Source organism: Anguilla anguilla, chromosome 1, assembly GCF_013347855.1.
Source record: "Anguilla anguilla isolate fAngAng1 chromosome 1, fAngAng1.pri, whole genome shotgun sequence".
Taxonomy (NCBI): Eukaryota; Metazoa; Chordata; class Actinopteri; order Anguilliformes; family Anguillidae; genus Anguilla; species Anguilla anguilla.
In genome coordinates this window covers 15,649,503-15,676,749 of record NC_049201.1, presented here as the reverse complement: position 1 = coordinate 15,676,749, position 27,247 = coordinate 15,649,503, and the positions used below count along the sequence as shown (strand labels likewise).

Below are 27,247 nucleotides of genomic sequence, written 5' to 3'. Positions count from 1 at the left end.
GTAATCACAACATGTGTCAGACATAGTATTATCTGCCTTCTATAATATTATTTTGACAGTATTTAATACTAAGTGTGAGTTTCCCCTTTACTATACTGAATGAAAGTGAGGAAATAAAACATTTTAATCTCTGCACCCCGCACTGAATCAAGATCTGGGATTTGTGATGCCGAAGAAATATCTGTACCCACTTTTACTAAGGCTCAAACCTGCAGTGGCTTCAAAATGTTTTTTTTTATATAGCTCTGGTGCCGTATAATACTAGTCAGAAAAAAGTATTTAAAAAATGGAGACAAACAAAAAATGCTACAAATGATATACAGTTACTCGTACTAATGGATAGTACTAATTTCATCAGGAATAATATCATTTCTATCGATGCTTTTAGATCTGTCCATGCCACATCTTTAATTGCATCTAATTGCACTGTCTAAATGGCGCTGTTTAAATCTTTGCTGGAAGTCTTCTTCCTCATCTTAAAAAAGTCATTTTGTACCATTCGGCTGTTATTAACATGAGTAGGTGTTGTCATAAAAACCGACTTCGGCATTGACAAGGTCACAGCAGTGAAAATGTAATGCTACACAACCTGCAGTGTTTTAGAAGGCTAGGCAAATAAAACCAATTTCCTAGGCTTAAACACAGTCACTTAGACTGAAATGTGCCAGATAACATATGCTTGTGAAAAGCAGGAGGGAATGGCGGGGCTTGTGCTATGGCAGTGTGCAGGCACGTGCATGGGCTTGTTGATAGCGGATCATTATTACCTCACCACAGCCTCCACAGTGCACACCAGCTCCTCAGCTCCACATTCGCGCGTATTGATGGGAGGGGGGGAGGTCTGGTAGAGGTGGGTCTCCGCAGAGGCCCCCACTTCGCTGCTGTGGTGGTTGACATGGCAACGCTTGCAGTAGCGAACAGGGCGGTTGCCATGGCGCCCACAGCAACCGGCTGAGAAGCAGGTGACGACCGCTCTCCTGACGTGGGAGCTGCAGTTCTGTCGGAGAGAGAGGGGGAAGGGGAGGGCGGAGGAGGGGAGGTACATGGTACAGGAAAGGACACAACTATTGCTGGAAACATACGCCATCATCTGCTCTCAGCTAAAAATCCATCAGGTAATCAGTCATTTACATAAGGATTCTGATCAAATGCAGCTGACAGCGCAAACTGAATGTTTGAATTAATAAAAGAAGTCGCATGCAAATGATATGAACCAGTGAAATCTTGGGGAATATTGTCTTAGATCATTTTGAATGTGGATTAGAGGCTTAATTTAATCATTGTAGCTCACTTCAAGGAAAATGACCAGCAGCCCTTCAATGGAAATGACCAGCAGTTCCTCTGATTTCACATGAATTATTCACTTGGACGGTTAGCAAAGTCTTGCCATTAAAGTCACTGGCCATTAAATTAGGTTGCCAATAGCCATGTGTTTCTGCTCCCTTTTTATCAGATACAGAAAAGGCATGTAGGTTTGGCACTGCTTCAGAATGGAACTGGAAGGGCATGGAGGGTGGAGAATAGCATCTCTCTCTCTCTCTCTCTCTGATGTCAAATTTTACTCTATGCTTACGTATAAACAATTCACCAGTCAGATGTAGAATTATGCTTGTTACTGGTAAAACACTTTTTGATCACAGAAAGTAGGAACTGCCCCTACTTTTCTCAGTTTGGGTTGTCCACCGTGATGTGTGTAAGTGCCACATTCTTTCTGCAGATATAAATCCTATCTCGTTTTTGGATATATCTTGTTTTGCCTGGTTATTATAAGGAGAGAATTTTCTCTGCTCAACAAGAATTATGTTTGTTCCTGAATAAAAAAAAATCAGATTTTCATGCACATGAAAATAAGTTTATAAAGGATCTGATGTGGGTTGGAGAAACAGAACTGTGAGAATGCAGCTTGGTTAATAATGCCCGCTGAGAGTGGTTACTGGAGAGAGATGACTCTGATGCTTTTTTTTATGTGCGTCAGGGTGTCAAGGGACCAGAAATATTGTTCTCAAAGTGAGAAACAAACATGGGTCCCCACAGTGTCTCACTTTTCTAAAAATAAAATGCCTGGCAATAGGGACATGCTTAATCTGTTCAGTCACTAAACCCCTGCCCTATTTCAGAAATGCATTACCACCAATCAAATTATCTGATCTTTTCTCCCCTTGCACTTTTTTTTACAAAGGCAACAGATACAGATCAGCCTACATTAGGATAGTATTGTTTTTCTCCTTGCATAAGTCACTCATCTGGGGTGTGTTTATTGGCCTCATGCATGAAGAATCATACATTTTCGGTCTTTGCTCTACGGTTTGAGATGGATCAAAGTGCAATGTTTGATATGGGAAGAGGTTTTACAGTTATGGACACTTGAGGGCAACACACACAGTGCAACCTGGCAGGGTCAGCTATTCGTGTTCCAAGTCAATGTTTTGAAAGTTTTCCGCAATAAAAATGTATCGCTTCAGCTTTTAAAAGAACTTGCAGACATCCCCTATAACAAAATCAGTTAACTGCTTTGAAAAAAGCCCGTTTAAATGAGAGGCAGTGGATTAAATTTGCTGGATGACCCAGCATGGAGGACAGCTGCTTTGTGTGTCAACCCGACGGCTGCTCAGTTGATACCTGAGATTACCACCCCCAGAGCTTTGTCACCGTGGAAACCTGGAGGAATTTCAGACCTCTGCGTATTGGTCTGGAACAAACATCATGCCCTTCCAGTTCAATTAGATTGAAAGCATCCATCACAGAAGTAGAGTGTTTCAAAAGCAGAGAAGTGATTAGGATTTGAAAACTGAGGTAACCCGGATGTGCAACAAATTTTGTGCCTTATTAACAATAGTAAGATATGTACCATGTATGTATACATTAGTGCTGTATGTCTGTACATACTGACGCAACAACCCAAAAATACATTCATTTTGTTCTAGATTAAAGCACTTGAAAAATAGTTTTGTACGTGCAAGTTATCCATTGTGACTAATGTGCTCTACGCATGCAAAATTGTGAAATTATTAGGTTTTTCACCGGTGATTAAGGAAGCTAGAACAAGAAATTAAAATGAGTGCAATATGCTACTCAGGGATGATTTCAAGTATGGCTTCTAAGCTAATGTACTCATAAATGATCATTTGGGTATTCTTCCATACAATGCGCAATGTGTGTAAGAATCGTGCGTAGTACATCATCTCTCACACTTTGAGTGTGAAGTGCATTTAATAACTATACAGTATTACACCTTGATTTATTATTTTCTTTTCATTATCTACCATAATATTACAGGGGCATTTATTGGACCCTGAACGCAAGTGTTTGATGTGGAATTTGGTGTAGTGCCAAACTCACATTAGGTTACACGGATGCTTTTCTCTTCCTTTTTCTTTATGGTACTTTTAAGATATACAGCTGAATGTGGACATTTTATCCACTTATTTCTACTATCAGATGGAAAACATTGAAATAAAGAGCCTTTAATTTACATTTTAAATGTAGCAGGAGCATAACTTCTTTCAGTATATTTACTTTGCATATTAATAATCACATAACAAATGATACATTTGAATTTATATAGCAAATTCTACGTTGTAACCTTAAAATGTTATAGAATTCCTAAAGTCATAGTGCTGAAAGCCATGTTAAATGCAGTGTTGCAATTAATAAAATGCCTTGCGTATAAAATGACTTAGAGTATTGTGTGTAGTGCATGTTAAATTAGAATTGGATACCAACGCTATGCATAGGCTAAGATGTACCATGTTAAGGTAAGCATATGGCAGGATGTTTGCTTATGTTTAAACAGTGATACTTGAGCAGGCAGCGATGGTCAGCAACAACAAGCATGACGCGGAGGTCCAACACCCACAGCACCATAGCAACCATGTCTCACGGGACACTCTCCGGCAGCAGGAGCAGAGGGGGTTGGAGGGGTAGAGCTAGGGGGACACCTTTCAGACCATTGGGACTCCAGCTGAGTCCTCCAGCATGTGTGATCAATACTAACAACTCCACTCTTTAAAAAATATATCTCCAGCAAGATATTGCCCAGAGCCAGAATGAAATAACTGTTATTTCCCAATAGCACAGTAGCCAGAGGGGAAAACAGCAAGTAATTTAAAGATAAATATTCTACATAAGTTACATAACCATGCAGTTACCTATGCGTCGTATTGTATGGGATTGTGATTGGTTTTTGAATCCCTGTAAATCTGATTGATAAAATAATGAAACCAAGACAAAACCAATATGCACACTCACACATTAACACATGCAATTATACTCACACGCAGCCATGGCGTATCTCACAGCTTACCTTCTTTTGGCAAATGGCAGATATTTCTGCTGTAAGATATGAAGGCACAGAAGGGTTTTAGTACAACAAACATATTGCAATAATCTGGGTTCACAAACAAAGTGAGCTTTCACCCGACAGCAAGCAAGAGCACTCATTTACATATACAGGTTTGTAAGTGTAAATGGCACCTTTATATATGAGCAGTGCATTTTCAAAGACACGGGATTCTTTTCTCTGAATATTTTCACCACTGCATACTTAGATGGTAAAGTAGAGGACTTCTCATGAAAGGCTGATTGAGGATATGAGCCCTTTTACTTTATCCTTAAAGAGTGGTGATATACTAAATGTCATCAGTGTCATCATCTCCTCGGACGATTAGTTTTTTTTATTTATTCATGTGTCATCTAGCCTGCGTCTGTGAGTGTGTGAGGGAACGTGATGTCAGACTGTATTTATGTGTGTGTGCATGTGTGTTGCACTACAGGGAAAGAGGGAAATGAAATACAGAGGGGATGACTGTAACACTCACCTTGTGGCAAGAGCACATCAAGAAGCCACTCTGCATGGTCCCTGCAGGAGCACACACACAAATGCATTAAATATGTCCCTGTGAACAGCTTGGAGCGTCACTCAGGTCACTAAAGGGGATTTCAGTTCACGTGTTGAGAGCAGATATGTTTTCCATAGGAATACCAGGTATACAAGGAGGCACCGCTGTTTCTGATAGTCGATGTACAATGGGTTTTCTGGACATAAATAATGATTTTTTCAGAATTTTCCATCATTGTTTTTGTAATTGTCATTCATTAATACTGTGTTTGCTCTACTGTTATTGCAATTACATTTTCAATCAGTTGTGCGCAATGAAGGCCACATTTTCTGGTTAGAAGGCACTTCTGTTCTTCAAGTAACCTTGCAGCAACACAGATGTTGTCATCTCCTGACTGCAGTCCAATTCCCCTCTGGTCAGTACCTACTCTGCAGAGCCGATGCCAGGTTATTACTGGGGCTGACATGCTCTTTGTTTTCTACACATGACAGACACCAGCTGGGCCTGCACCCAGTATACACACACACAGACAAAGACAAGCACACACACACACACACACGGCTGCTGCTCTAGGGCTTCCTGACACACGCACAGTGGCAGATTCACGTCAGGCGCCTACATGTCAGGATCCTCTGTTGAAACTGATCTCAGTAGCAATCCGCAAACACACCAAGCTGACAGCCTTGCTCAGTCTAGCCCTTTCCTCCATACGACCCTGTAGATTTTACTCCATGGATGACAAAGAAATTTCCATGCTTCCTGTAATACCCTGGTTTAGTAAAGCAGCATGAGAATGTGTTTGTTTTCGGGCAATTATATCATCGCGGCCCCAGGAGGAATTCTGTTGCCGTAGCAATGATGTGGCATGAGGAGTGGAATAGTCTTCAGGCGGATGATAGCTTGGAATTGTCTTGACGGATAAAAAACACAAAACAATTGCTTATGTAGATATGCAAATTACAGCAGCGACATCTCAACCTACCCTGCGATTCTCTGGCTGCATTCCTCGCATATGTACAGAGGAGGGGGCTTGTCTCCCAGAGCAACAGAAAGGGTGGGGTCGATGCACATCTGTAAGGAGATGATAAAAACAGCTACATGCACCGCATTCAAATTCAAAATCCATGACAGCCTGCCCCTGGGCCTCCTTCCCCACCTCGCTTGGCACATATGCTGTGGTCGGTGTTTATAATCCAGTCACAGCTATTTCTCAGGTGGCAACGCCTTTCTCGGATCTTCAGATGGTGTCACTTACAAGGCTGGCTTGCTGGAGCCCAACCTCAGGCAATACGGGGTCATCGCTTCCCATTAAGCAGCGAGGGAGTAATTGAAATCCAACCCTGCGCTTTTCTAATTGTCAGCTCCACGCAGCTCAGCATGGACGAGCAGAGAACAGGCAGGGCTGGGCCCACGTAATGGCTATTATCATCGCAGCATTTAGTTATTTTGTTAGTAAGCCTTAGCTTTTTTTAACAGTGTCAATGATGTTTCTTGCTCAAAGGTTACCCCACATCTTACAGGAATCTCAGAGTCCTACATGCAGTATATATGTTTCAACAAATTCACACTGTTGCCTCCATAATGCATCTACTTGGATGAAAACACTAAGGTGCCAACTATTAACCTGGACAGGACTGTGAGACAGAATAAGGACGTGCAAGACACGGCGTGTACCTTGACGGCAGGCTTGTTTATGGCGTTGTGACATTCGATGTGCTGGCAGTGGATGGGGTTCCAGGCTGTGGGGACAAGGGAGGAGGGGAGACCAGGATGAGATCCCACCGGCACTCAGGACATTGATCGCTGCAGTTACAAACCTTCAAACTGTGCTTCCTTACAAGACCTCAGCTTTTTCTAATTTATAAGAGACGGTACTGATTCCACATAGAGATCAGTGACAGCACTGAATAATTAAAATCATTGCAACATATTCATCACCAGTGCCCCTCTTCATTTTTGTAGCTGTCAGTTCAATAATTATTAACACATCAATGATTGACTTTGCCACGAGCTGACACGCACCCCTCCCCTGCATCTCATTCACAAAGTGCATCACATTTCCCACTGGGCCCACTCACCTGTGTACTGTAGTCCTCTGTACTCACTGATAGCACCAGGAGGCTTGAGGTTCGGCCAATAATGGAAAAGCATTTGAACAGCAGGGGGCTTGACTTGGGATGGTCCATAGGATATGACATATAGCAAGTCCTGAAAAACACACCAGGGAAAGTGTTCTAAAAATGCTTTATTAGTGTAAAAGGCATGGCAATGTGATTTATAATTCACAGCCAGTATTACCCAGACAAGGCAAATGCCCTCTAAACGCATCATAAATATAAAAAATAGCCCCCATTCATACGTTCTGAATTCATTTCCATGGCCTTTACCTTCCATACTTCCTGTTTGTGCTTCATAAGGCATTCCAGCAGCTGACAGTGGTAGACTGCAAATGAGAAAGAGGAGTTCAAACTGGAATGTGAAGCTATAGACCCAAAATCTATAGAAATGTACAACATAAAAATACATTTGATCAAAATACACCATTCACACAAGTGCTGTGGTGATGGAAATCCCATTTTGGATGGAAAGACCTGGTGTGCTGGTGCGTTTTTTGCGGCTTGGCTTACCAGGGTTTGAGGTGTACTGCATAGCAATCATTAGCATAGAAGAGGCGGAGAGATTGACGTAGGCTGGGACGCCCCCCTCTCTTCGAGTGGAGCCCACTAAACAACACAAAAACTGAGGTCAAAACCACATTTGAGTCATCGAAAACCTCCTGCTTTTTACAACACAGGGAAGATCTTTGCTTTCTCTAACATCGGTTGCTCCAAAAAAGCATTCTTGCTGCATCAGCCCCCAAGACACAAGCTGGACCCTTGGGAGAATCCGCAGTGGGAACAGAGGATCATTGCCTCGGGGACGCTAAGTGAATTAGCCTGCTGGCTTCCCTCCTGTGGTACTGTTTTACTGTGAGCCTGTCCTATCAGCCAGTGAGGCCACATGCACTTTCCCGTCCTCTCATTATCCTCCACATGTACCGGGCACTGAAATTACGACCGTGCAACAGGGAGCCATCTGCACGAATGACTAGTCACGTAAAGCCATTTACGATTGCTAGCGAGAGCAGGATTCCCACATACATTTTTCATTGGAGCTCCTCTGCTGGTCCCTCATTTGACATGACTTGAAATCACAGTCAGGATGAGAGATGCTCGCAGTGGATGTGTTTAATTTCCTGCCATGATGCTTAATTGTTCTCTGACTGCATCTGTGTCCTTATATGCAGAACAAAGCTTAGGTCTGCATTGTAAGACTGAATTGCTAGACAACAAACTGCACTGTGCTCTCAAAATGTAGTGATACGGATCTTTCATACAGTGTTAAAAATGTGGATGTCATACATATCTCAGTACTCTCAATAGGAATAAGTCTGAAATTTAGCAAGGAGAAGTAATTAATCCTTGTTCAAGCCACAGAAATAATTGTGGGGTGCCATGACAGTTCACAATTACAACACATTGTTATCCATTTTTATCAGATAGTTTCCTTCAGACATAAAACCTTTCTAAGGACAATTTCAGTGGTCCTCATAGATGGACAGGACAGGACATGCAACACAATACATTTTACTGGTTGTATACTCATATGCTGTATAAATGTCTAACATTATGTTTATCTTTGTAAACATATTTTCTCTATGCATTGTATATGCATTTTAGTATTTAACTCATTTAGTATTTATGAGGGAGAGCAAATTTCTTGTATTCTGGTTATACTGAAGATCATTAAATAAACAACACCCCCCCCCCCTTTACTGTCCCTAAAAACAGCTAATGTGCCTTCACCTGACCAACAAGCTGCACCCCTTCCCAAGATTGCTTGCTACCCCCTCCCCCTTAATATTCTTTCAGACAAAGGCCTACTGTATGTGCCAATCTGTATGAAGAATTTGTTTTTTCAAGACATAGATGGTCACTTAGATGCATTTAAAAACATGCTTTGCATGTTCATTCATTCATTCATTCTCTCTTAGTGCAGCTGTATAAAATTCCCCCAAACGTCAGTACAGGAAGTGTTTCTGTACCCTGAGACATCTGTCTGTGTTTAAAGTGCAGCGGATGAGGGTGCACTCACATATGGCCATGGGCAGGAAGGAGGTGCTCAGGTACTCAATGATGTCCTTGTGCAGGAAGGGGGGGAAGGTGGCTAGAGTGGAAATCATAGTGTAGGGCAAAGTGCTCAGAATATCGTCACTGAGAAAAGGGAGGAGGCAAGTCGTAGTGTAAAATATTGACTGTCCCAGATCTGGAAAAAGGGAAGGGAGAGAGGAAAATCAAAACCACCACCTCAACTTCATTCACAAGCATTGTACTGTACCCTGTCCAACCCCCTCAAGAGCATTCTCTGAATAATTATGACAAATGAACTGCAGAATAAATACGGAGTGTGATGGTAACTCCCTCTTTCAATAAAGGATGATTTTTTCAGTGGAGGCAGCTTAGTGAAATGTAGACCTTCATTCTCTTCTTGTTTGCTATCAGGAAAATGAATTATTTAAGGCTGCACTGAAGGTTTGACCATGGAATACATGTTGTTGGTAGACATAGTTAAGAAGTTAAAGAAGCAAGGCTTTTATTTAAAAAAAAAAAAAAGGAAGTAATTATGGGCAAAAACAATATTATCCTCTGAGGACCCTAAACAAAAACTTTAAAAAGTTCCTGGATATTTCATATAATTTCAACATGAATCAGAATACCATGTGAAGCATAGTGTACCGTTAACATCAGTTCTAGGTTTTGACCTGGACATCTGTATGCTTTTGGAGTAAACTCACTGCCACACCAACATATGCAACATTCCTTACGCATATCAAGCTATTAGAAAGTGTGCATGCTATTGCGAGCAATCAGCCAATCAGCCAGTACAGGCTACCATTTCAGAGTGACCCCGCCCGCCCCACAGCCCAGCCATGCAAGCCCCCACCAACAGCCAATGGGTGAGCGGATACGGACCGAGCCTGCGGGCCTTGACCACACTCACCGTGCTGACCGTGCTGCAGCAGGGGCACCAGGTCGAGCAAGGTCACCAGCGTCACATAGAGCCCCTGATAGTCCAGAGAGGGGTACTCTGAGAGCTGTGCGTCCCGACTTTGCTGCCCCCCGCGGTCAGACGGGGCATCGCGCAGAACGCTGTAAAGGAGGGAGCGAGTAACTGTAGGGTTGATGGAACTGACTTGTGGTCTTAGAGATGGGGTGAGTGGGAATGGCACAGGAAAAAGACACATGGTCATGGGCACGGCCAAATTGGAAGCTTCCTGGTTCTCCTTCCTGCCTGTACGGGATAGAATGCTGCTCCGGGGGACAAGGAAAAAAAGAGACAACAAAGACACAAAGAAACAGCACATTACATTGAAATGGCACTACAGACAGCGTAAATAGAAAAAAACCCAGATAATCTCCACATAGGATGCAGTGTCGCCACATTTTTTTTTTTCTTTTTTTTTTTTGGAAGGCACAGGTTCACATAATTTTTGCATTCCAGCATGAAAATTAATAGTTTTTTTGGCCTTTTTATATTTTGATACTTTTTCTCTTGGAAAGCAAAAAATAAAAAAGACATGAGCAAGCAATGCTTGTAAAACTGTAATGATCACTGCATCTCATGCGTATCTGGCCACAAGGAGCAAAAATATAAAAAATTGCATGTTTTCAGTGACAACCCCATACTTCTCTTGAGGGAAACAGTACCCTCAAATCCTTTTTCCTCACAGGAAAGCCTGCCTTCTCCCAATATGTCAGAAAAGACACAGTTGATCAGTGTGGTTTGATAAAGATGCTAATTGGTAGTATTCCATTTGTCAGCATTCCAACGGCTTGAGAAATATAGGGGTGGCACTTTTGAAACATGCCTCAGCCAGTAATAAACATGTATGACAGGTTAGGTAAAGCCCCTGGTCAAAACACATGTTTATTGTACCAAAACATAATGTCTGTATGCATACATTATGATACTGTCTCAGTATCATCTGGGGAATAATGAAATCCAACAGGCATATGGATTCAAGTTCTAAAATAAACGTAACTAATCTACAGTAGGGAGAAAACTGTAATGAAAAAAGGATAGGTTGCTTCAAAGGGATGACCGGTAACATTATGTTTGTGAGCTAATGGGAATGGACATTTGTGGTTGCTGTTCCCTGAGGGCTAATGTAGTTTTTTTTTTTAAATCTTTTGGAAAACAGCAGCAAACTTTAAATGGGTCTAAAACAAACTGGGGATACCATAGTGCTTTAAACTGTGATTAAACATAATGTACAGGTATGTTGCGGTACTAGCAGCATTACTAAATTCTAAATTAGGCTACTTCTAATGAGGGCGTGACTTAGGCCACGGGTCATACATTTTTGGGTTGGGCATTTTTCATTCACATTTGTATGTTTATACATTTGCAGCAGGGCGATGAGGAAGGGAAATGAATAAAATAGTGCATTACGTTCCGGTATATTGAAAAGCACAGATAGGTGTGGCCCAGTAATGCTCCCCTTCAGTCATTGCTCTGATGCAAATATTCAGCGTAAGCTTTTCCATCTTTATCATGTTCTGATCATGAGAATTGCAATCATTACACATTATTTTCAATCATTTTTACACACAGTCACTCACATACACGCACTTACACACATACACACACATTTCTGCAAATATACTGTGCATTTTTTATAATCAATAATATCACTAAAATTGCATATGTATTTAAATGAATGTATCTGCCTCCTTAATGGTCATAGCTTAACATGACAAGCATCAGTGAACCATTGGAGTCCCATTCTTTATCCAATGCATCTTTCACCCATTGTTACCACTTTGCCTGTTAAGGCATCATATAAGATTTCCCATAGTGAAGAACCATTCATGCAAACATACATGCTTGTATTAAATAAGTTTTTCTCTAATCTAGTCCTACACTGAGAATTCTGATTTTATTTAAAAAATTAAAATTTTTTAAAAAGTTCTGTCAAAAAAATTGCAATGGAAGGTGTCATTTTCCATTTGTGGCAATTAAAGGTAAATTAATACAAACAATAATAACTGGATCCTCTTGTAAAATATGATTCAGTGAGTAATATGGGAACCCTGTCACCCGGAAGTATAATTCTGTTATAAATTTGGGCAGTGGCCATGTCAGTAAAAAGAATCAGTTACATTTGCTACAAGTTTAGGACATCACTTTGTTGACATCACTTGTTTTCATTTTTTTCTGAAAAATGACTACACAAATACTGTTGGCAACACAGCATTCATAAATAGTAACCAAGAGCATTGGTGCTCTAGCTGAATAAATTATTTATTAGTAATGTTGCCATCAGCAGAGGAAGGAAAAGTAAAATAAGTTAAATTTAAGTCGTCATTATTTGGACCTTTACTGCTTCCTATAAACCGCTTATTGAACTACTGTTTGCCACTCAGAATTGTAGCTGGCTAACATGCCAAATCTAACACTGTATGTTTATTCCATTTGAATTTAACTTATTTCCATGGCAAGCTAATATTATTTGGTCAAAGACTCTAATTGTTTTCCCAGACATACACCGAACTTCAAATGCTTTCGGAATAAGGGAAAAATAGGGAGTGTTTTGTTTTTAAAGAAGCAAAAGCACTGTAAAATGAAACTAAGCACCAGGTCGATGGCTGCCCAGCTCTCAAATGGAGTGACACTTTCCTTCCTCATAAACTCGTAATATTGTTCAGCAGTTGAAATTTTGCGCAAGGAAATTGTTCTACCAGTGACTTCATCTTCATAGGCTTTAATTCACGTCTACCTCTAACCCTAAATCACTGTTCAGTTGCAGTGAAAAGAAAAATAGTCAGCAGGTTTGTCTTACAGTCGCATACTTTGAATGCAAAAATATTAAATTAGATATATTTGAATATGACACAAACAACACACTGTATCCTCAATATATGGTTCTTCCTTATACGAAATCAAACATCTGTGCCTTATAACTTTCTTAATGTTGCATACAGACAGAAGTAGGTTGCTTCTTTGTTCCATACAATCCCAGTGCACAGTGTAAGAAGTAAACAAGGGGTGAGAGTAAATGTCATCTACGGGTCACTGAGCATGTTAGTTTGATCTGCATCACTCTCTAAGAGAAGCCCTGCATCTGAACACCGTGAACCTCATAACACATTCTGGGTGAAAATAAGAGTTTTCAATGTTTCTGTTATCAAATATGAATGCCAAAGCTCCATCCTCTGTCTGTGATTTAGGTACACTCCAAGAAACCATGCCATTGGATTTTTTTTTTATGTTTTTTTTTTTACAAACATCACCTATATTCCACCACAGCAATTTATAATACCAGTGCCTTGAATTATCTAGAAGCCATTCTCACAGCTGACAATTGAGCCATATTTGTTATGTATTATAGAGTTAAATTGAAAATCCTTACAAAAAAACATTGATATAGGTGACTGTAATTCACCCTGAAACTGCAGAAAAAGAAAAAAACTTTCAAAGATCACTAGTCTTCTCTAATGCTTCTCACTCTATCATTAACTCACAAACTATCATTTGGATACTCAAGCTCACTTGTACTTTGTTTATTGAACCTTCTAATGTGTTTGTATATGGTTAGAGCACATTTTCTAAATATAAAATGGGAACTGTAATGGGTGTCAGCACTGGACACACCACTCTAGGCACTTCTCTTGGGTGTACTTTCCAAAAGACAACAGTAGAAAGAGCTGCGTAACAAGTCAGTTCATGGGGAAATTGCCCCTATGCCATGATAATAATACAGTATGCGTAAAGCCACAATGTGATGGTGTTATAAGACTGAGCAGCTGTGTTATGTTGGTTTGATTCTCTTAATCTTATCAAGTGGATGAATAATCTAAAATGTCAACCACATTTGCACTAGAGTTCATCACACTGTGCTCATACTGCCTAGTTTTGTCAGTTGAAGTACTGCGTTGTGGTTTTCAGGCACACAAGCAATCTTTGAAACACACAAACAAAGGCTGTCATAACACAGTGACGGCCATCTTATGACCTGAAAACACGTTTTTCCCTCCTCTAGATTTCACAGAGCCCCGGGGGGGTCTTGGAATGACAAAGCGTGAGTCTGACACCAGCAGCTCCCACCAGGCATGAAGAAGACAGAGCCCTGGGACTAATATGGCAAGAAACAATCTCCTAAATCTCTGGGGTCGGGCTGACCTAGCTGCTTTTCCAACCGCGGTACGGGATCATTCCCAGCAAAATTATTCCATTCCATTACAGACCTGAGAGGCAATGTCTGAGTAAAAGAGGACACCTTTTCATTTCCTGTAACAGAATCCTACATCACAGAGTAGAGCAGTCTGGGAGCTGTGAACTGGGATCTCAGATTAGGCTGAAAGTTACTGCGACAGTAGCTTTCTAAAGCCATTAATAGCTGTGACATTCACAAGACCAGATCAGACCTGCTATGTCAAAGAACATCAGCATTCCACTTCCATGTGTCTGTAGTTTATATATCTTATATATTATATTATATATCTTGTACAACACAGACATAGGATGAACCAGTGCCACTTTTGGGTCAGTAAATATGGGACTTGGGGTTACACGGTTTTCAGATGACATGTTACAGTTTCTCTAGTTTTTATTTTATTTCTGTTTTCCATGTTTTCTATATTTTTTTAAATTTAAAAACCTGATGAATGTAACATTGAAATGGATGAAAAGTTAAAAGTCATCAATCAAGCATGACTTCTTATTGAGAAAAATAATGCTGTTCGCTATAGGTGCTGACTTGTGTGGGTCTTAGAAATGATAGAATTTCAGAGCTATAAATACAGTTTTAAACAGAATCGTCTTAACCATGAGAGCTGTTAGAAAAGATAACCTTCTTTGAAGAGGATTATTTTAAATACCATGTGATACTCTAGCAGAATTCTTCCTATATCTTCAGTTTTCCCAAAGTGTGTAATGTTGGTTTGAAAGACCCCCAGACCTTAAACTTATTAAACCACATCTTTCTTCCAGCAAAACGATTTTGCTGCTGTAGGGTGTTTTCATGCTATACATATCTTAAATAATTTTTTCACAATTGGTGGACTTACTGTACAGGAAGATGTAAGTGTAAGGCTGCTATTGCATGTGACATGGGAGATTTTTATTTCGTTATTAATAATATTTAATACACACTCTACTGGATGAGTATGAATTTATTTGAGAATTGAGCGTAGCATAAAAGTGCAAGACTGCACAGCCACCCCAGTAGTTCATTCTAACCATTTTGCTTGAAGAAAGACATTTACATCTCGTCTAACAAGAGCAAGAACATGTTTGTAACTGGTCAGGTCTGAAAAAATACCATTTATGTATATTTCATTAGGTGTACACCTTTGGATTAAGTACATCTGCACAATGCAGTGTCAATAAAAGTGACATCTCAAAGGTCTCCTTAAGCAGTACACCTTCACATAAATATTTTGGATGATGCTACTTCCATTCTATCATGTAATTATAGATTTTCTTTAGGAATGATCCTTTTTTGCATTATTTAATTAAAATAGGTATATTTTGTACTATTAGGTAAGTAGGTACGTTTTTAGGAGGTTACTTCACCTGTGGGTTCCAGCGCGGGGTACTTACCTGAGCAGGGTTTGGGAAAAGTATTTCAGTGTGTTTGCAATGTCTGTTCCAGATGGCACAGGGTAAATATTGTGAAGCACGCGGTTGTGATACTCTTGCAAGTACCGTATCTTAGAGGCAACTAAACAAATAAAGAGCAGAGTGACAAAAGCGTCAACAGATGACAAATATCTCCAACCTCAGAAAGGTCTAATGGTAACAGAGCGGGGTGGGAGACGTCACAAAGTTCAGAAAGTGGTGTTTCCATCGAGTATCCCATGCAGATTTTACACTGAGCTGCTTTAACTGCATAAAGTATTCGGTCTGCAGTTGTCTTTGTGAAATTCTCCCACTGGTTTTATCTGTCACTTGTGGAGTCTCCATGCTCAGTGTGAGTCTTATAATATGTTCATTCTCGTTTGGAGAGCTGCTGAGTAAAACACTATTTTAGCTCAAGAACATGCATCAGATTCTAACTGACATGTTTATGTTACAGATGGATGCTCCACAGTAATTGCTCTACCTTTTAAGGAAATGACTGCTATTTCATTTTAAAAAAATTTACCCAATCTTTTTGTAATTTTCTGCAGGATTCAACCAGTCAAAACCATTTTTTAATTTCACTGTTTAACAAACAATCAATATTTAAAAAAACACCTGTTCATGTACAAATTGGAGTAGCAGGTTTGAGGTAGACCATGATATCAGTTTCAGCCTCAGAAAAACAGGCAACCCAATGGTGGTGCACATGTGTATCATTCCCTGTATAATCTGAATCTGCTCTCATCTCTACCCCCAAGCAACCCCATGCTCAGCTGCATACGGGTTAACATTAAGCTCAGTCTTCTCACTGGGCTATGTGGACCCATGACCTTTAGTGTCTGAGCAGCTGGGTCACATCCCGCCCTGAAGTGTGGTGCTTTTGTGACTGAGAGCATCAGAAGTATTTAACTCCCCCTGACACGTTATGAACAAGCCCCAGGGGACCCTGGGATTCCACATTATTAGACCAATGAAAGGGCATCAACAGAATGGGTTGGGGGAAATTTCTGCATCCACTGGATTGCCATCACTGACATACTTCACAGAACAACTCTGACATGAGTATACAAACATGCCAGTACGCACAATCTGCATCTTGGATATACTATCAAGGTGCATGGACCACAGCCGATTTCAATCTAGAGAAAGTTCTGTTCTGAGCAAATGAAACGTCCTAACCCTCATCCGTTCCTTTAATATCTCACGTAGCTAATGCAAACCCTTATGCTAACAGTATCTCTTGCACTATTGCACATGTTCTGTCCAATTTTGTTCTGAAAACTGACTTGGGCCCAATCTGAAACAGACACCATTAGAGTAAGTAGCTTTGGGCTCAAATGTACAGATTGCATTACAGAGCTATGATCTCCAAATACATTTTCAAAAAAAGGTATTGTGTATATACTGTTATAGTGTTAACTTGCTGAATGATTTGTTATTTGTCACTGAAAATATACCCTGGTGGATAGCTGATTACAAACAAATCACATGCTGTGGTAATTTTTGAAATAACACATATAGGCCCATGGTGCTTCCTCCTGAATGTGAACGCTCAACAGTGTTTCACTTGCATTTGATATTCATATAAGGAAATGAAGAAGAAAAAGAACTTATTCTCATGCATTTTATACTCAAATGTGGTCTTATTCCTAGGCATTTTTTAAATATTCACTCACTCACCCTGATTTTATTCACTTCACAGTCACATTCAATCATTTAGACTCATTGACTGAAGAAACATGGTTCCATTGCCATTGAGCACACTGTCAATCCGAAGATGACAAAAACGTCTTCAGACATAAGGGATGCATAGGTAGGAAGCTACCACATTATTGACCACTTGCCTCCATATTGTGCGATATACTAAGGAAAATTTTGCTAATCGACCTTGAGATTCGTATATCTGACTCTGTGCACCAGTCGAATTTTAATGCGTCAAGTATAATTTCATTTAAAATCGTCTGTGTTAGTTTGTTTCCTTCCCTCACGTTTTTAGCCTTTACCAAAAACAGCAAATATCTCTCATAGACACAGCGCGAACAACCCTCCGCATAGCGAGAACGTGTTGCAACCTGCCTTAGCAACCATGGTTTCATCACCAAGGACAGCTACCGTGATTTGATTTTCAATGCGTTCTTACAATCACCGTTTAGCAAGGAAGAAAAAGAGGCCAAGCGTAATGAAACAGTACTTACATTGCTCTGCTTTGGTAGACATTGTGAAAAGTCGCGACGAAGGAATATAGATCTACGTTGTTCACCCCTGCGGTGTATTTTCCCCGGGTCCATAAAAAGTGAATAAACCCTCTCGCGCTCCTGCTAGATTTGGTTATACCACTAAAGCCCCAGAATCAGAAAGTCGCATTATATGTTGTGCGCAGTGGCAAGGGACTTGCTTTTAACGTGCAGCATCGTGGTGCCATCAGATTATATCCTCGTCACTTCACGTCCATTCTTAAATGAAACTGTTCCTCCAGTATACAAGACAGAAATCAAGAAAGGCGCACACCTTTGTAACAAATGGACTGATCCAACTCTGACAAATTGCCATTCATGAATATTTTTCATCCCGCTTCTTATTTTGTCGTTTCAAATCGACTTCGACATAAACTATTAGCTGTAACGCCTCCAGAATGTATTGAAGTGGCAGAATATGTGTATTTATGCTGTTCATTTTAATATCGAATGCAATGTGTCGTAAGATAGCAATGATCAACAGATGGTTTTTCAGATTATGTGTCTGTTTAAGTCTACAGGTGTAGTATGTTAAGCACAAATATATACATAGTGGAAATGTGTAATTTCCGGCTATCTCTGTGTCTGAGATTAGATTTCACATCCTAATTCAACATTGCGTGCGTCTGTAAAGCTCTTGGACTTTAATACTTCAGTAATGGTCTCATCTTCTTCATATAATCTTAAAATAAATAACAGAACATGCATATAGCACTATTACTATTATTTGATGGAATATATGACCTCCTGTCTGCATTTTCTGATAATTCCATAAAGCACAAAGCAGGGAAGAGATCACAGGCAGACCTCCAAATAATATTATTCCAGTAGAGAGAGAAAGAGAGAGAGAGAGAGAGAGAGAGAGAGAGATGTCTGTTTCCGCATTTCTGTTTTACCAGCAGTCTTCCATTAGTCAGTTGGAGTTTTACAGAAAATGTTTATTTTATTGAGGGGAGAGGATCCAGTTTCCAGGAAGTAATTGACATTCTCAAATTCCCTAGTTGAAAAACAAACAAGTGTTCCAATTTTGAAGCAGAGAGAACCAATACTATGACCTTAACTGCCTTGTTATTTTATAGTGGAACTTTATGTGCGCCAAGATACTCTATTCCATCATCTTTCTTCCTGTTCTGTTCCCTTGAGTAGGTTTTGTCTTGATCCACCTGGTCTCCAACTTTGCTGGAGTTTAATTAGTCTTCATCAAGAATCTTTGGCTCTTTGGTGTGCATGGCTGTGATCTAAATACTGCAAAAAATAATTGCAATAATAAATAACTGTTTTACGGCACTATCTAGTCCAGTAGGTCCAGTCTAGGGTCTCCCAGGGGTAATCTAAGCAGGCAAACTTGCTGTTGAATTGCAGTAGTATTGTTGTTGTGTAAAAGGGGTTTCCTTTTCTGACTCTAGGGCATTAATATCTTGGGAGATCTAATAGCATCGTTATTTTGGTCTTTAGTGTTGTGTATTAAGATAAATTGAGACCCCTTAAAAGGTCTGAAGATGGGATTAGGGTAAAACATTGAAAAATAAAGGGGTAAACATTATGAAAGGACACTTATGTTTGTGAAAGAACTTCTGAGATGAAACAATATTACAAGATAAAGAGGACTTATGCTAAATACTAATACAGTATGTGATTGATTTATCCAGTAGTAAATCTTGATTTTAGCAGACTGATGTCAAAGTTCAAGATAGCAACCGCAATACAAAGAAACAACAGCAATATGCGATAACTTCCATTTATTGATTATGACCTGTCAGCATGCTCCAGACTTATTTGCAAATAAAAGCTGTGATGACATTATTATGGGTTATTTTCACACACCACCATTCACCAAGCCACGGTATCACTCAAACATACTATCATATGCCTACGGTAAATATGTAATAAACTATCAAATATATATTGCATTTTCTTTTCATTTTTGTTTCCCACTGTGTAATTTAATGTTTCCCTGTTTGCTTAAGTACATAACAGTACTATTACAAGAAGTGCATTGTTTGAATGCCTGAAGGTTATTTGGGAACAGCTGTTGGCGAAGAAGACGGTTTACATGATGCGTTCACATGATGCCGTCATCGTCTGGGGGTGGGCGCGGTCTCTTTCGGTATTCGGGGATATGATGCAAGATCCAGCCTGCTGGGACCAGTAGCATGGCAGCAAACACCAATATTGCGAATACACTTTTCTGTGGAGAAACAGAAGCAAAAAAAATGGTGTATGAAATCACACTTGTACCTTGTAGATTTTTTTTTCCTTATGAGTGAGGTTCTGATTAATGGCTGGATCAAGAATTATGTATGGACAGGCATTTACAGTCTTATGCTATAACACAAGCAAGTATTTACACACATGGATATTCAATGAATTGCATGGCACATGTAAACCCAAAACCAAGTCAATCTGTGATCTGTTTATAGTGAACAGCGTTGGACAGTACCTGCTGGAGCACCTGTAGAGGAACTGTATTACCTGTGCACTCACGGGTTTAAAGTGACACCAGGATGTCCTTTTGCTCAGTGTGAAAGAACTCCCTGTTTGGCATAGTCACCATCTGTGGGGTTGTGAGGACTATTTATTTTAATTTAAAGAACATTGTAACTAAAGGTCTCCGTGGTGTTTACTGTAGCATATTATTACTGGCTCTCTGCTGGTCATATGACCTAACCCAGAGTCCTGTGCTCCCACTGGGGAGTGTACAGCTGGGACTGTTTCCTGATTCTTCTGCGTCCTCCCTCACAAATGTGCAAACATGCATACACAACCATACACAAACATCCGTGCGTACACAAACATGCAAGGTCTTTCATAAAGGCATTCAGATTGTATAAAAGAAGCTGAGTCAGACCAGTGGCAGAATTATATTTGCTCACTAATATCTACATTGGTGCACTACAGGTTTTTTGTTTAAATTTGGAATCCTGAATACCTAGTTGTAGCAGCTCGATATATAAAAGCATCTGTTCAACGTCTATTGAACTGAACCCTGCTGGTCATGAGAGCACTTCAAAGGGAATTTTATAACAACCTATAGCAATCTATCATTTCCAAATATTGTCCCTCTTACATTGTTGTAGCATATGTCTTAATTTTCAAATGATTCACATTGTCTGCTTATAGTCTTCCCCATAAATCTGATGAGTACAGAGAACAGCTGGAGATGATCTTCTGTTGTTTCCATACCAGTCTGTGGATCATGCAATCATCTAGGTTATATCATCGGCCCTACATGTCATCCATTTTCCAGTCTCAGAGTCCTTCTGGGTGCTACTGTATCTGCTCATTCTTTATCGACTGTTCCCTGATGGCCCACTCACTGTCTCTCATTTGATTACAGTGTATCGTGGTCATAGCTGGAGCCCCCAGCCCTCCACATTTCATTGTGCATATAAATGGTTCAGTAAAAACCCTCTGGATACCCTGAGGACGTATCAGTGTCTGAGCACAAATCCAGTGGCTCCACCATTAAACATAGGACTTCCATGGGACAGCTTAGCAGAACTGACTAATAAATTGTGGATAAATAAAACATCCATCTCTAGAAATGCATCTGGTTTGAACTCATTTGAACCACATCAGAGAATATTTGTCACAGTCACCTGTTTTTGAGGGTTTCTGTGATGCAGATACACCATACTTTAGAGTGCATATAATTTATGTGTATTACAAAGCCATAATTTTAACTTCATGTAATTTAGCTGTCAGGTCTGCTAACATCTGTATTTGTTGACTGTTATGGAGATGCCATGCTGATTGATTGGCGACAATCCCTGAATTAGTTTTTTTCTGGTCAGTTTAGAATCATTTTTCTATTGACCTGATGGCATGGCAGTGAATGTCGAAAAATGAAGGGCCATTCAATATCAGCTCCAGAGAATGAACAGTTGTTGTAAAGGAGAACTTCAACTGATCAATATCATAGCCGGAAAAAAATCTCATCAAGGAATTGACCTGATGCTGGCGTTGTTACTGGCTAACATAGAGTAGCTATGTATTTCCCCTTCTCTCTGTGGCTGCGCAATATCACCATTTGTCCTCAATGGCCCCCCAGTGGTGGAATGAGCTACGTGCCATCAGAACTGCAGAATTGCTTGCTATTTTATGATGACAAATAAAACAACAGCTATTTAGAGTCCCATTTCATTGTGGCCACCAGAGGTACATGTACTATACCTAGCACTATCTTATGACCCAGTCCCGTAAGTGAAATCTAATGTAGTGAGACATTACACTTTCAAATAATTATTAGGCTTGATAAGTGTGAAGTATCTTACAAGTTGACATTACCCAACCCATCTAAGGGTTGTGAAGAAATATATTTTTAAACAGCAATAGAGTAGTTTCAGAAATCTTTTTCACTCAGAGGAGCTGTGATACTCACCACAGGTCCAATCGTTTCTTTGGGAGGCTTGCTGCAGATATTGGACCTCTGATCCCGCAAGACTGCTTTTGCCCGAACCATCAACACAGTCTGTGGGAGACCCCTCAGTACAGCAAACATCATTCTGGCATGTCCGACGTGTTGGGTACGTGTAGCCTGTGTTTGAGTCTCAAGAGCACTGCAAGACTTCCCAGCATATCCTGTGAGATAGAGACCTGACTCACAACTGTCCCATTACAGGGAGGAGTCTTGATGTGCTCTAACATTCTCTCACCAAAAAAAACAAGGTTAAAATGCAATCAGGACTATAATAGTAGGGCTTTACGGTAACGTTTTTTAAGTACATGCGCTTCTAGGTTGAAAAACTTAGGAGCACATTAATACATTCAAATTAGTTGATGCACAGGTGAAAATGCTCATAGAATTGGAGCACTGTAGAATCCTGAATAGTTCATAAAGGTCCAGATGCAATTTCGAAACATATTTCCTCCTGATTAATTTAATTTTGCATCAAATTTTGCCATGGCTTCAGTATTGATTAAAATGAATGCAATACTGCGCAATGCATTTTCTAACATTGTTACTTCGCCATCTTCCATGAAAATCAATATTTGATCACATGTGAAACACATAAATGTGTATGTATATTCAGGGTCTTTAAACCAAGCACACAAGACAATGTAACCCTGGCATCTTTTAAAGACCACCACATGTCTTTCCTGACTATGCCCCCTTGCCTGATGTGGAAGGTTGCTCAGATATTATGGATTTATAGTTTCTTATTTAAGAAATTTGAATTTATGATTAGATAAAAAATGAACAACAACAAGAAAAGGAGCCAGCTGTTCTGTGTCAACATTTCACAGGCCAGCAGGAGGTCATTGCTATCACTGGAGCAGATATTCCACAAACAACAGCCTCAGAAAAAGCACACAGTCAGTCTGAATTCTGTAAACACACTTATCAGAGGTGGATCAGGAGGATATTCCGTTTCCTAGATACCAGCCAGGGGACAGAACACGTCTTCCATCATATACAGTCCATAATGTAAACAAAATGAACAAAGATACTTTATTCCTGATTTAGCTCTGCACTCCACAATTTTAGATTTGTAATTTAACCATTTACATGTGGTTAAAGTGCACTTTCTCAACTTCTATTTAAGGTTATTTGTACACACTTTGGCTTCACCATGTAGAAATTATAGCACATTTTTATACATAGCTCCCCATTTCAGGGCACCATAATGTTTGGGACATACTAATGTTATGTAAATGAAAGTAATCATGTTAAGTACTTTGTCGCAAATCCTTTGCATGCAATGACTGTTTGAAGTCTGTGACCCATAAACACTGCCAGGTGATGAGTATCTTCTCTGCTGATGCTCTGCCAGGTCTATACTGCAGCCATCTTCAGCTCCTGCTTGTTTCAGGGGCTAGTTGCCTGTTCAACAGTTATCTCTTCAACAATTGAAATGCATGTTCAGTTGAATTCAGACTGAGTGAATGACTTAAAACGATTAATAATTTGGCTGTGAAAAACCTTTGTTGCTTGTTTGTGTTCATTGTCTTGCAGTAGGATGAAGCACCATCCTATGGGTTCAGAGGTATTTGCTTGAATTTGAGCATATAAGATCCTTCTGTACATTTCAGAAATGATTCTGCTGCTGCTATTAGCAGTTACATCATCAATGAAGATAAGTGAGCCAGTACCTGTGGTAGTCAGACATTCCCAAAGCACAACATCCTCACCACTATGTTTCACAGATGGGGGGGGGGGGGGGTATCTCTAGATCTTGGCCAGTTCCTTTTGGCCTCCATACTTTGCTCTTGCCATCACTCTGGTACAAGGACATTTTGGTCTCATCCTTCCACAAGACCTTTTTCCAGAACACTGCAGGCTCTTTTAGATGCTTCTGAGCAAACTGAGATAGAGCTATCCTGTTCTTGAGGTTTCTGTCTTGCAGTGTAGCCTCTGCAGTTCTGTTCGCAATGTTTTCTGCAGGCAGTAGTCACTGACACATCCATGACTGCCTTCTGAAGAGTGTTTCTGAATCTACACTAACCACATGTAAATTGTTTGATTACAAATCAAAAATTGTGGAATACAGACTCAAAACAAGAAAAAGTGTGTCTTTATCCCAAACATTATCGAGATCATTATGGATATATATATATATATATATATATATATATATAATATACTCTAGTAATATAAAGAGTTAGAGAGAATTCAAAGAGGAAATCATCATCATACTACATGATTTAAAAAAAAGTCTCTCACAGGGAACCAAGCTACTGAACAACAAACCTTTTGCTATATAGTCCCCCCAATTCATGGCACCATAATGAAAAAACTAATTTGATAAAATGGCATCCATTTAGTAATTCTTATGGATACTAAAAATGAGGTTCTAGCTGAGGAAATTTCAGACAAAATATGTACCATGTCGCCCTCCTTGGCGAAATCATGGTACTGCAAACTTCCTGTCTCAAGCGTTCACATAATATAAGACATGTATCTTGCCTCTGAAGAAGGATGTAACATTTAAAATTTGATTGTGTAAATCTTCAGTAAAACTGATTTTGATTTACACCTGCATTTCAGCACTAAATGAAGGATCTTTCCCTCCATAGGACAAAGCAGAAAAGGTCAATGCTAAGATTAATTCTACTCTGAGACAGATTATGACAACCAGAAAATTGGAATCATTCCACACCCAGGTACTGTGCTATCCAACCTCACATTACCATAGAGCAGAGCCCAGATAATGCTGCATGCTGCACCTGGAGTGTGCTTCTAACTAACACAATGCTATGTGCAAGGCAAATGTAGTCCTAAGAATTATTGTTTCTTTTAAGAATAGTAAAAATGTTTTTTTATTATTATTATTATTATTATTATTATTATAACAATAATAATAATAATAATAATAATAATAATAATAATAATAATAATAAGAAGAAGAAGAAGAAGAAGAAGAAGAAGAAGAAGAAGAAGAATCCATCTTTGATTATTATTATTATTATTGTTATTATTATTATTAGGAATTATTTTAGGACTTTGTTAAATATGACACTGGCTTTAATTTAGACCTTAGCTTATAAAAAAATTAGCATCTTAATTTAAAAAATGTGTGTCATGAGATATTTGTACATTTGTAATATCGATTTCATTCTGCCTAGAGTCACTCACTGGTCAACTATCTAAAGACTATGTGTATACTCATGTTTAGCTTCACTGATTTTCAGCATTATTTTCTGAAAATCAAAAGACATAGTTAGTATTACTGCGTGTTTGTATCGCCTTGTGAACAATAATGATATGATAAGGTATGGGCAAAGTATTCCGTTTTTAAATTTGGAAGAAATGTCAGTCAAACGTACAATTAAATGAACAGTGCAGGCAGCACATAAAGCAGTTTCTCATGATTAGCATAAACAGCAAATGCGTGTTTGTTTGCATACTGTAGTACTGATGAGCGTAATAGTCTCATTCACGTCATGCCTACCGCTTGCAGCTAGTGGGAGCCCGAGGTTGAAATGCTTAACAAAGCTGGCAGTGTCGAGGTGTCGAGTTTCTGTACTCCGTAGCGCTGTCTAGAACCAGGCAGCAAGCAGCGTCACGATAGGCCGCAACAGCCACCCAACCACGCGCCGCGGAGGCTACGGGCTGCAGAAAAATAAAGCCGAGGAGGAGACCCCCCGTCTTGAGTTTCTCTAATCAAGAAATAGAGACTGAAATCCTTTGAAAAGTCGAGGCAAAGTGGAATTAATCTTGTGTATGGTTTTGGGAAGCTCTTTACAGAAATGGCGAAAACATGTGCGGAGGTTTGACGTGTGTTTAACTGGCTTTATGCCTTTTTTATGAGGGGATCAAAAACTTGTCTGGCAACGGAGAGAGCCAGTGAGAAAGACGGAGCTTCTGTTCAGAAAGATCTGAGACTGAGGGGGCAAGGAAGAAGGCAGTACATCGTGGAGTCGTCAGACTAGGTATGTTAAGGTTTATTCACTTTGAAACGTTCAGATTACCAGTAGATTTAGCGATCGGTTCATTTTCTACATTTGCTTTGGGAAATATTTCGCTACCAAGGTAATCTAACGTTAACTGGCTTGCTAGTTTGCTAGCAGCCAACTCAAACTTGTTTTATCTCCAAGGAAAAAACGGATATTGCCAACCAGCTAAGCAGGTAGACTATATATGATCGAAATTAAGACTGTTTTTAGCTAGGTAGTCTAGCTAGTCAAACGCTCATGTTTATATTGGGATACTGACTAGTCTTGTTTGCATTTGTGTGTGGGTATATATATATATATATATATATATAGGTTGGTTGTTTTAGTTTGCTTGCTCGTCTCCAATCTAGCGCTAGCACGGTAGCTATCAGCTAGCTAACGTGAGCTAGCTAGATTTTCTAGTATGACAATTGTATGACTCCGTCGTTAGCAACGGAGCTGATAACAGTTGGGTAAGATAGTCTAACAACATAACGTTATTTTTAACCTACTCGCCATCTAGCTAACGAACGATCTCGCTACTTCCCCGTCTTCTGGCACAGGGTTTGACGTAAATGCACAACAAAGTCATTACCTAGATTTTTGGGCGAGCACTATGTCGATACACTAAACTATCAATCGGAGCAGAAGGGCTGTTCGCATATTTGGGTTACAGCCTAGTGAAATCCCATTGCGGGCGAGGTAGCTAGCTACACCCAGTTGTCCCACCAACCTTATGAAGTGTAGGCTATCTGGCGTGGTTACTATATTGCTGGTCAGACTGCATCAACGTCAGCTAGCTAACAGATTCTTCTTTGCGAGCTCGTCACAGCAGATGTGGATTGCTAGCTAGCTAGCTATTAATAATAGCTTGCAGTGTGTTTTAGTTAGCTGGTTGGGTAACTCCGTTTAATTCTGTCTGTCTATGTTTGGGGAATATCAGACCACATAAAAAAGATACTGACGCAATAAACTATTCGTGTCGTAAACTGATCAGTTGAGCTGAGCTGGCTAGTTAACGTTACAGCGTATGTAGCTCAACCAGCGATGCTATGTAGCTTTTGAAATTGCTAAATCGCTGTCATTCTTCGAAATGTAGATAACCCATGTTACTCGTTTATAATGGCTTAACGC

At 39.8% G+C, this 27,247-nt stretch overlaps 2 protein-coding genes across 11 annotated transcripts in view; one reads left to right on the top strand and one right to left on the bottom strand.

Moving 5' to 3' along the window:
- Nucleotides 1–18,183, bottom strand: part of LOC118206714 (protein unc-79 homolog) — a 50,038-nt gene extending 31,855 nt beyond the window's left edge. For 5 of the 10 annotated variants that reach the window (XM_035379729.1, XM_035379739.1, XM_035379747.1 and 2 more), the window contains exons 1-12: nucleotides 17,699–18,181; nucleotides 15,483–15,603; nucleotides 9,879–10,186; nucleotides 8,973–9,143; nucleotides 7,466–7,561; nucleotides 7,226–7,281; nucleotides 6,917–7,046; nucleotides 6,513–6,577; nucleotides 5,821–5,909; nucleotides 4,818–4,858; nucleotides 4,304–4,332; nucleotides 768–997 (exon numbers count right to left, since the gene is read on the bottom strand). In XM_035379729.1, the coding sequence (XP_035235620.1) occupies nucleotides 768–997; nucleotides 4,304–4,332; nucleotides 4,818–4,858; nucleotides 5,821–5,909; nucleotides 6,513–6,577; nucleotides 6,917–7,046; nucleotides 7,226–7,281; nucleotides 7,466–7,561; nucleotides 8,973–9,143; nucleotides 9,879–10,186; nucleotides 15,483–15,603; nucleotides 17,699–17,720 (1,358 nt within the window). In that variant the 5' untranslated portion in view covers nucleotides 17,721–18,181. Of the gene's footprint in view, nucleotides 1–767; nucleotides 998–4,303; nucleotides 4,333–4,817; nucleotides 4,859–5,820; nucleotides 5,910–6,512; nucleotides 6,578–6,916; nucleotides 7,047–7,225; nucleotides 7,282–7,465; nucleotides 7,562–8,972; nucleotides 9,144–9,878; nucleotides 10,187–15,482; nucleotides 15,604–17,698 lie in introns of all 10 variants that reach the window. The other 5 variants (XM_035379771.1, XM_035379794.1, XM_035379802.1 and 2 more) reach the window with 4 other exon arrangements.
- A 7,479-nt stretch (nucleotides 18,184–25,662) lies between these two features.
- btbd7 (BTB (POZ) domain containing 7) overlaps nucleotides 25,663–27,247 on the top strand; it is a 78,764-nt gene continuing 77,179 nt past the window's right edge. Inside the window, 1 exon segment of the mRNA XM_035390934.1 lies at nucleotides 25,663–26,110. The gene's annotated coding sequence lies outside the window, so the exon portion shown is untranslated.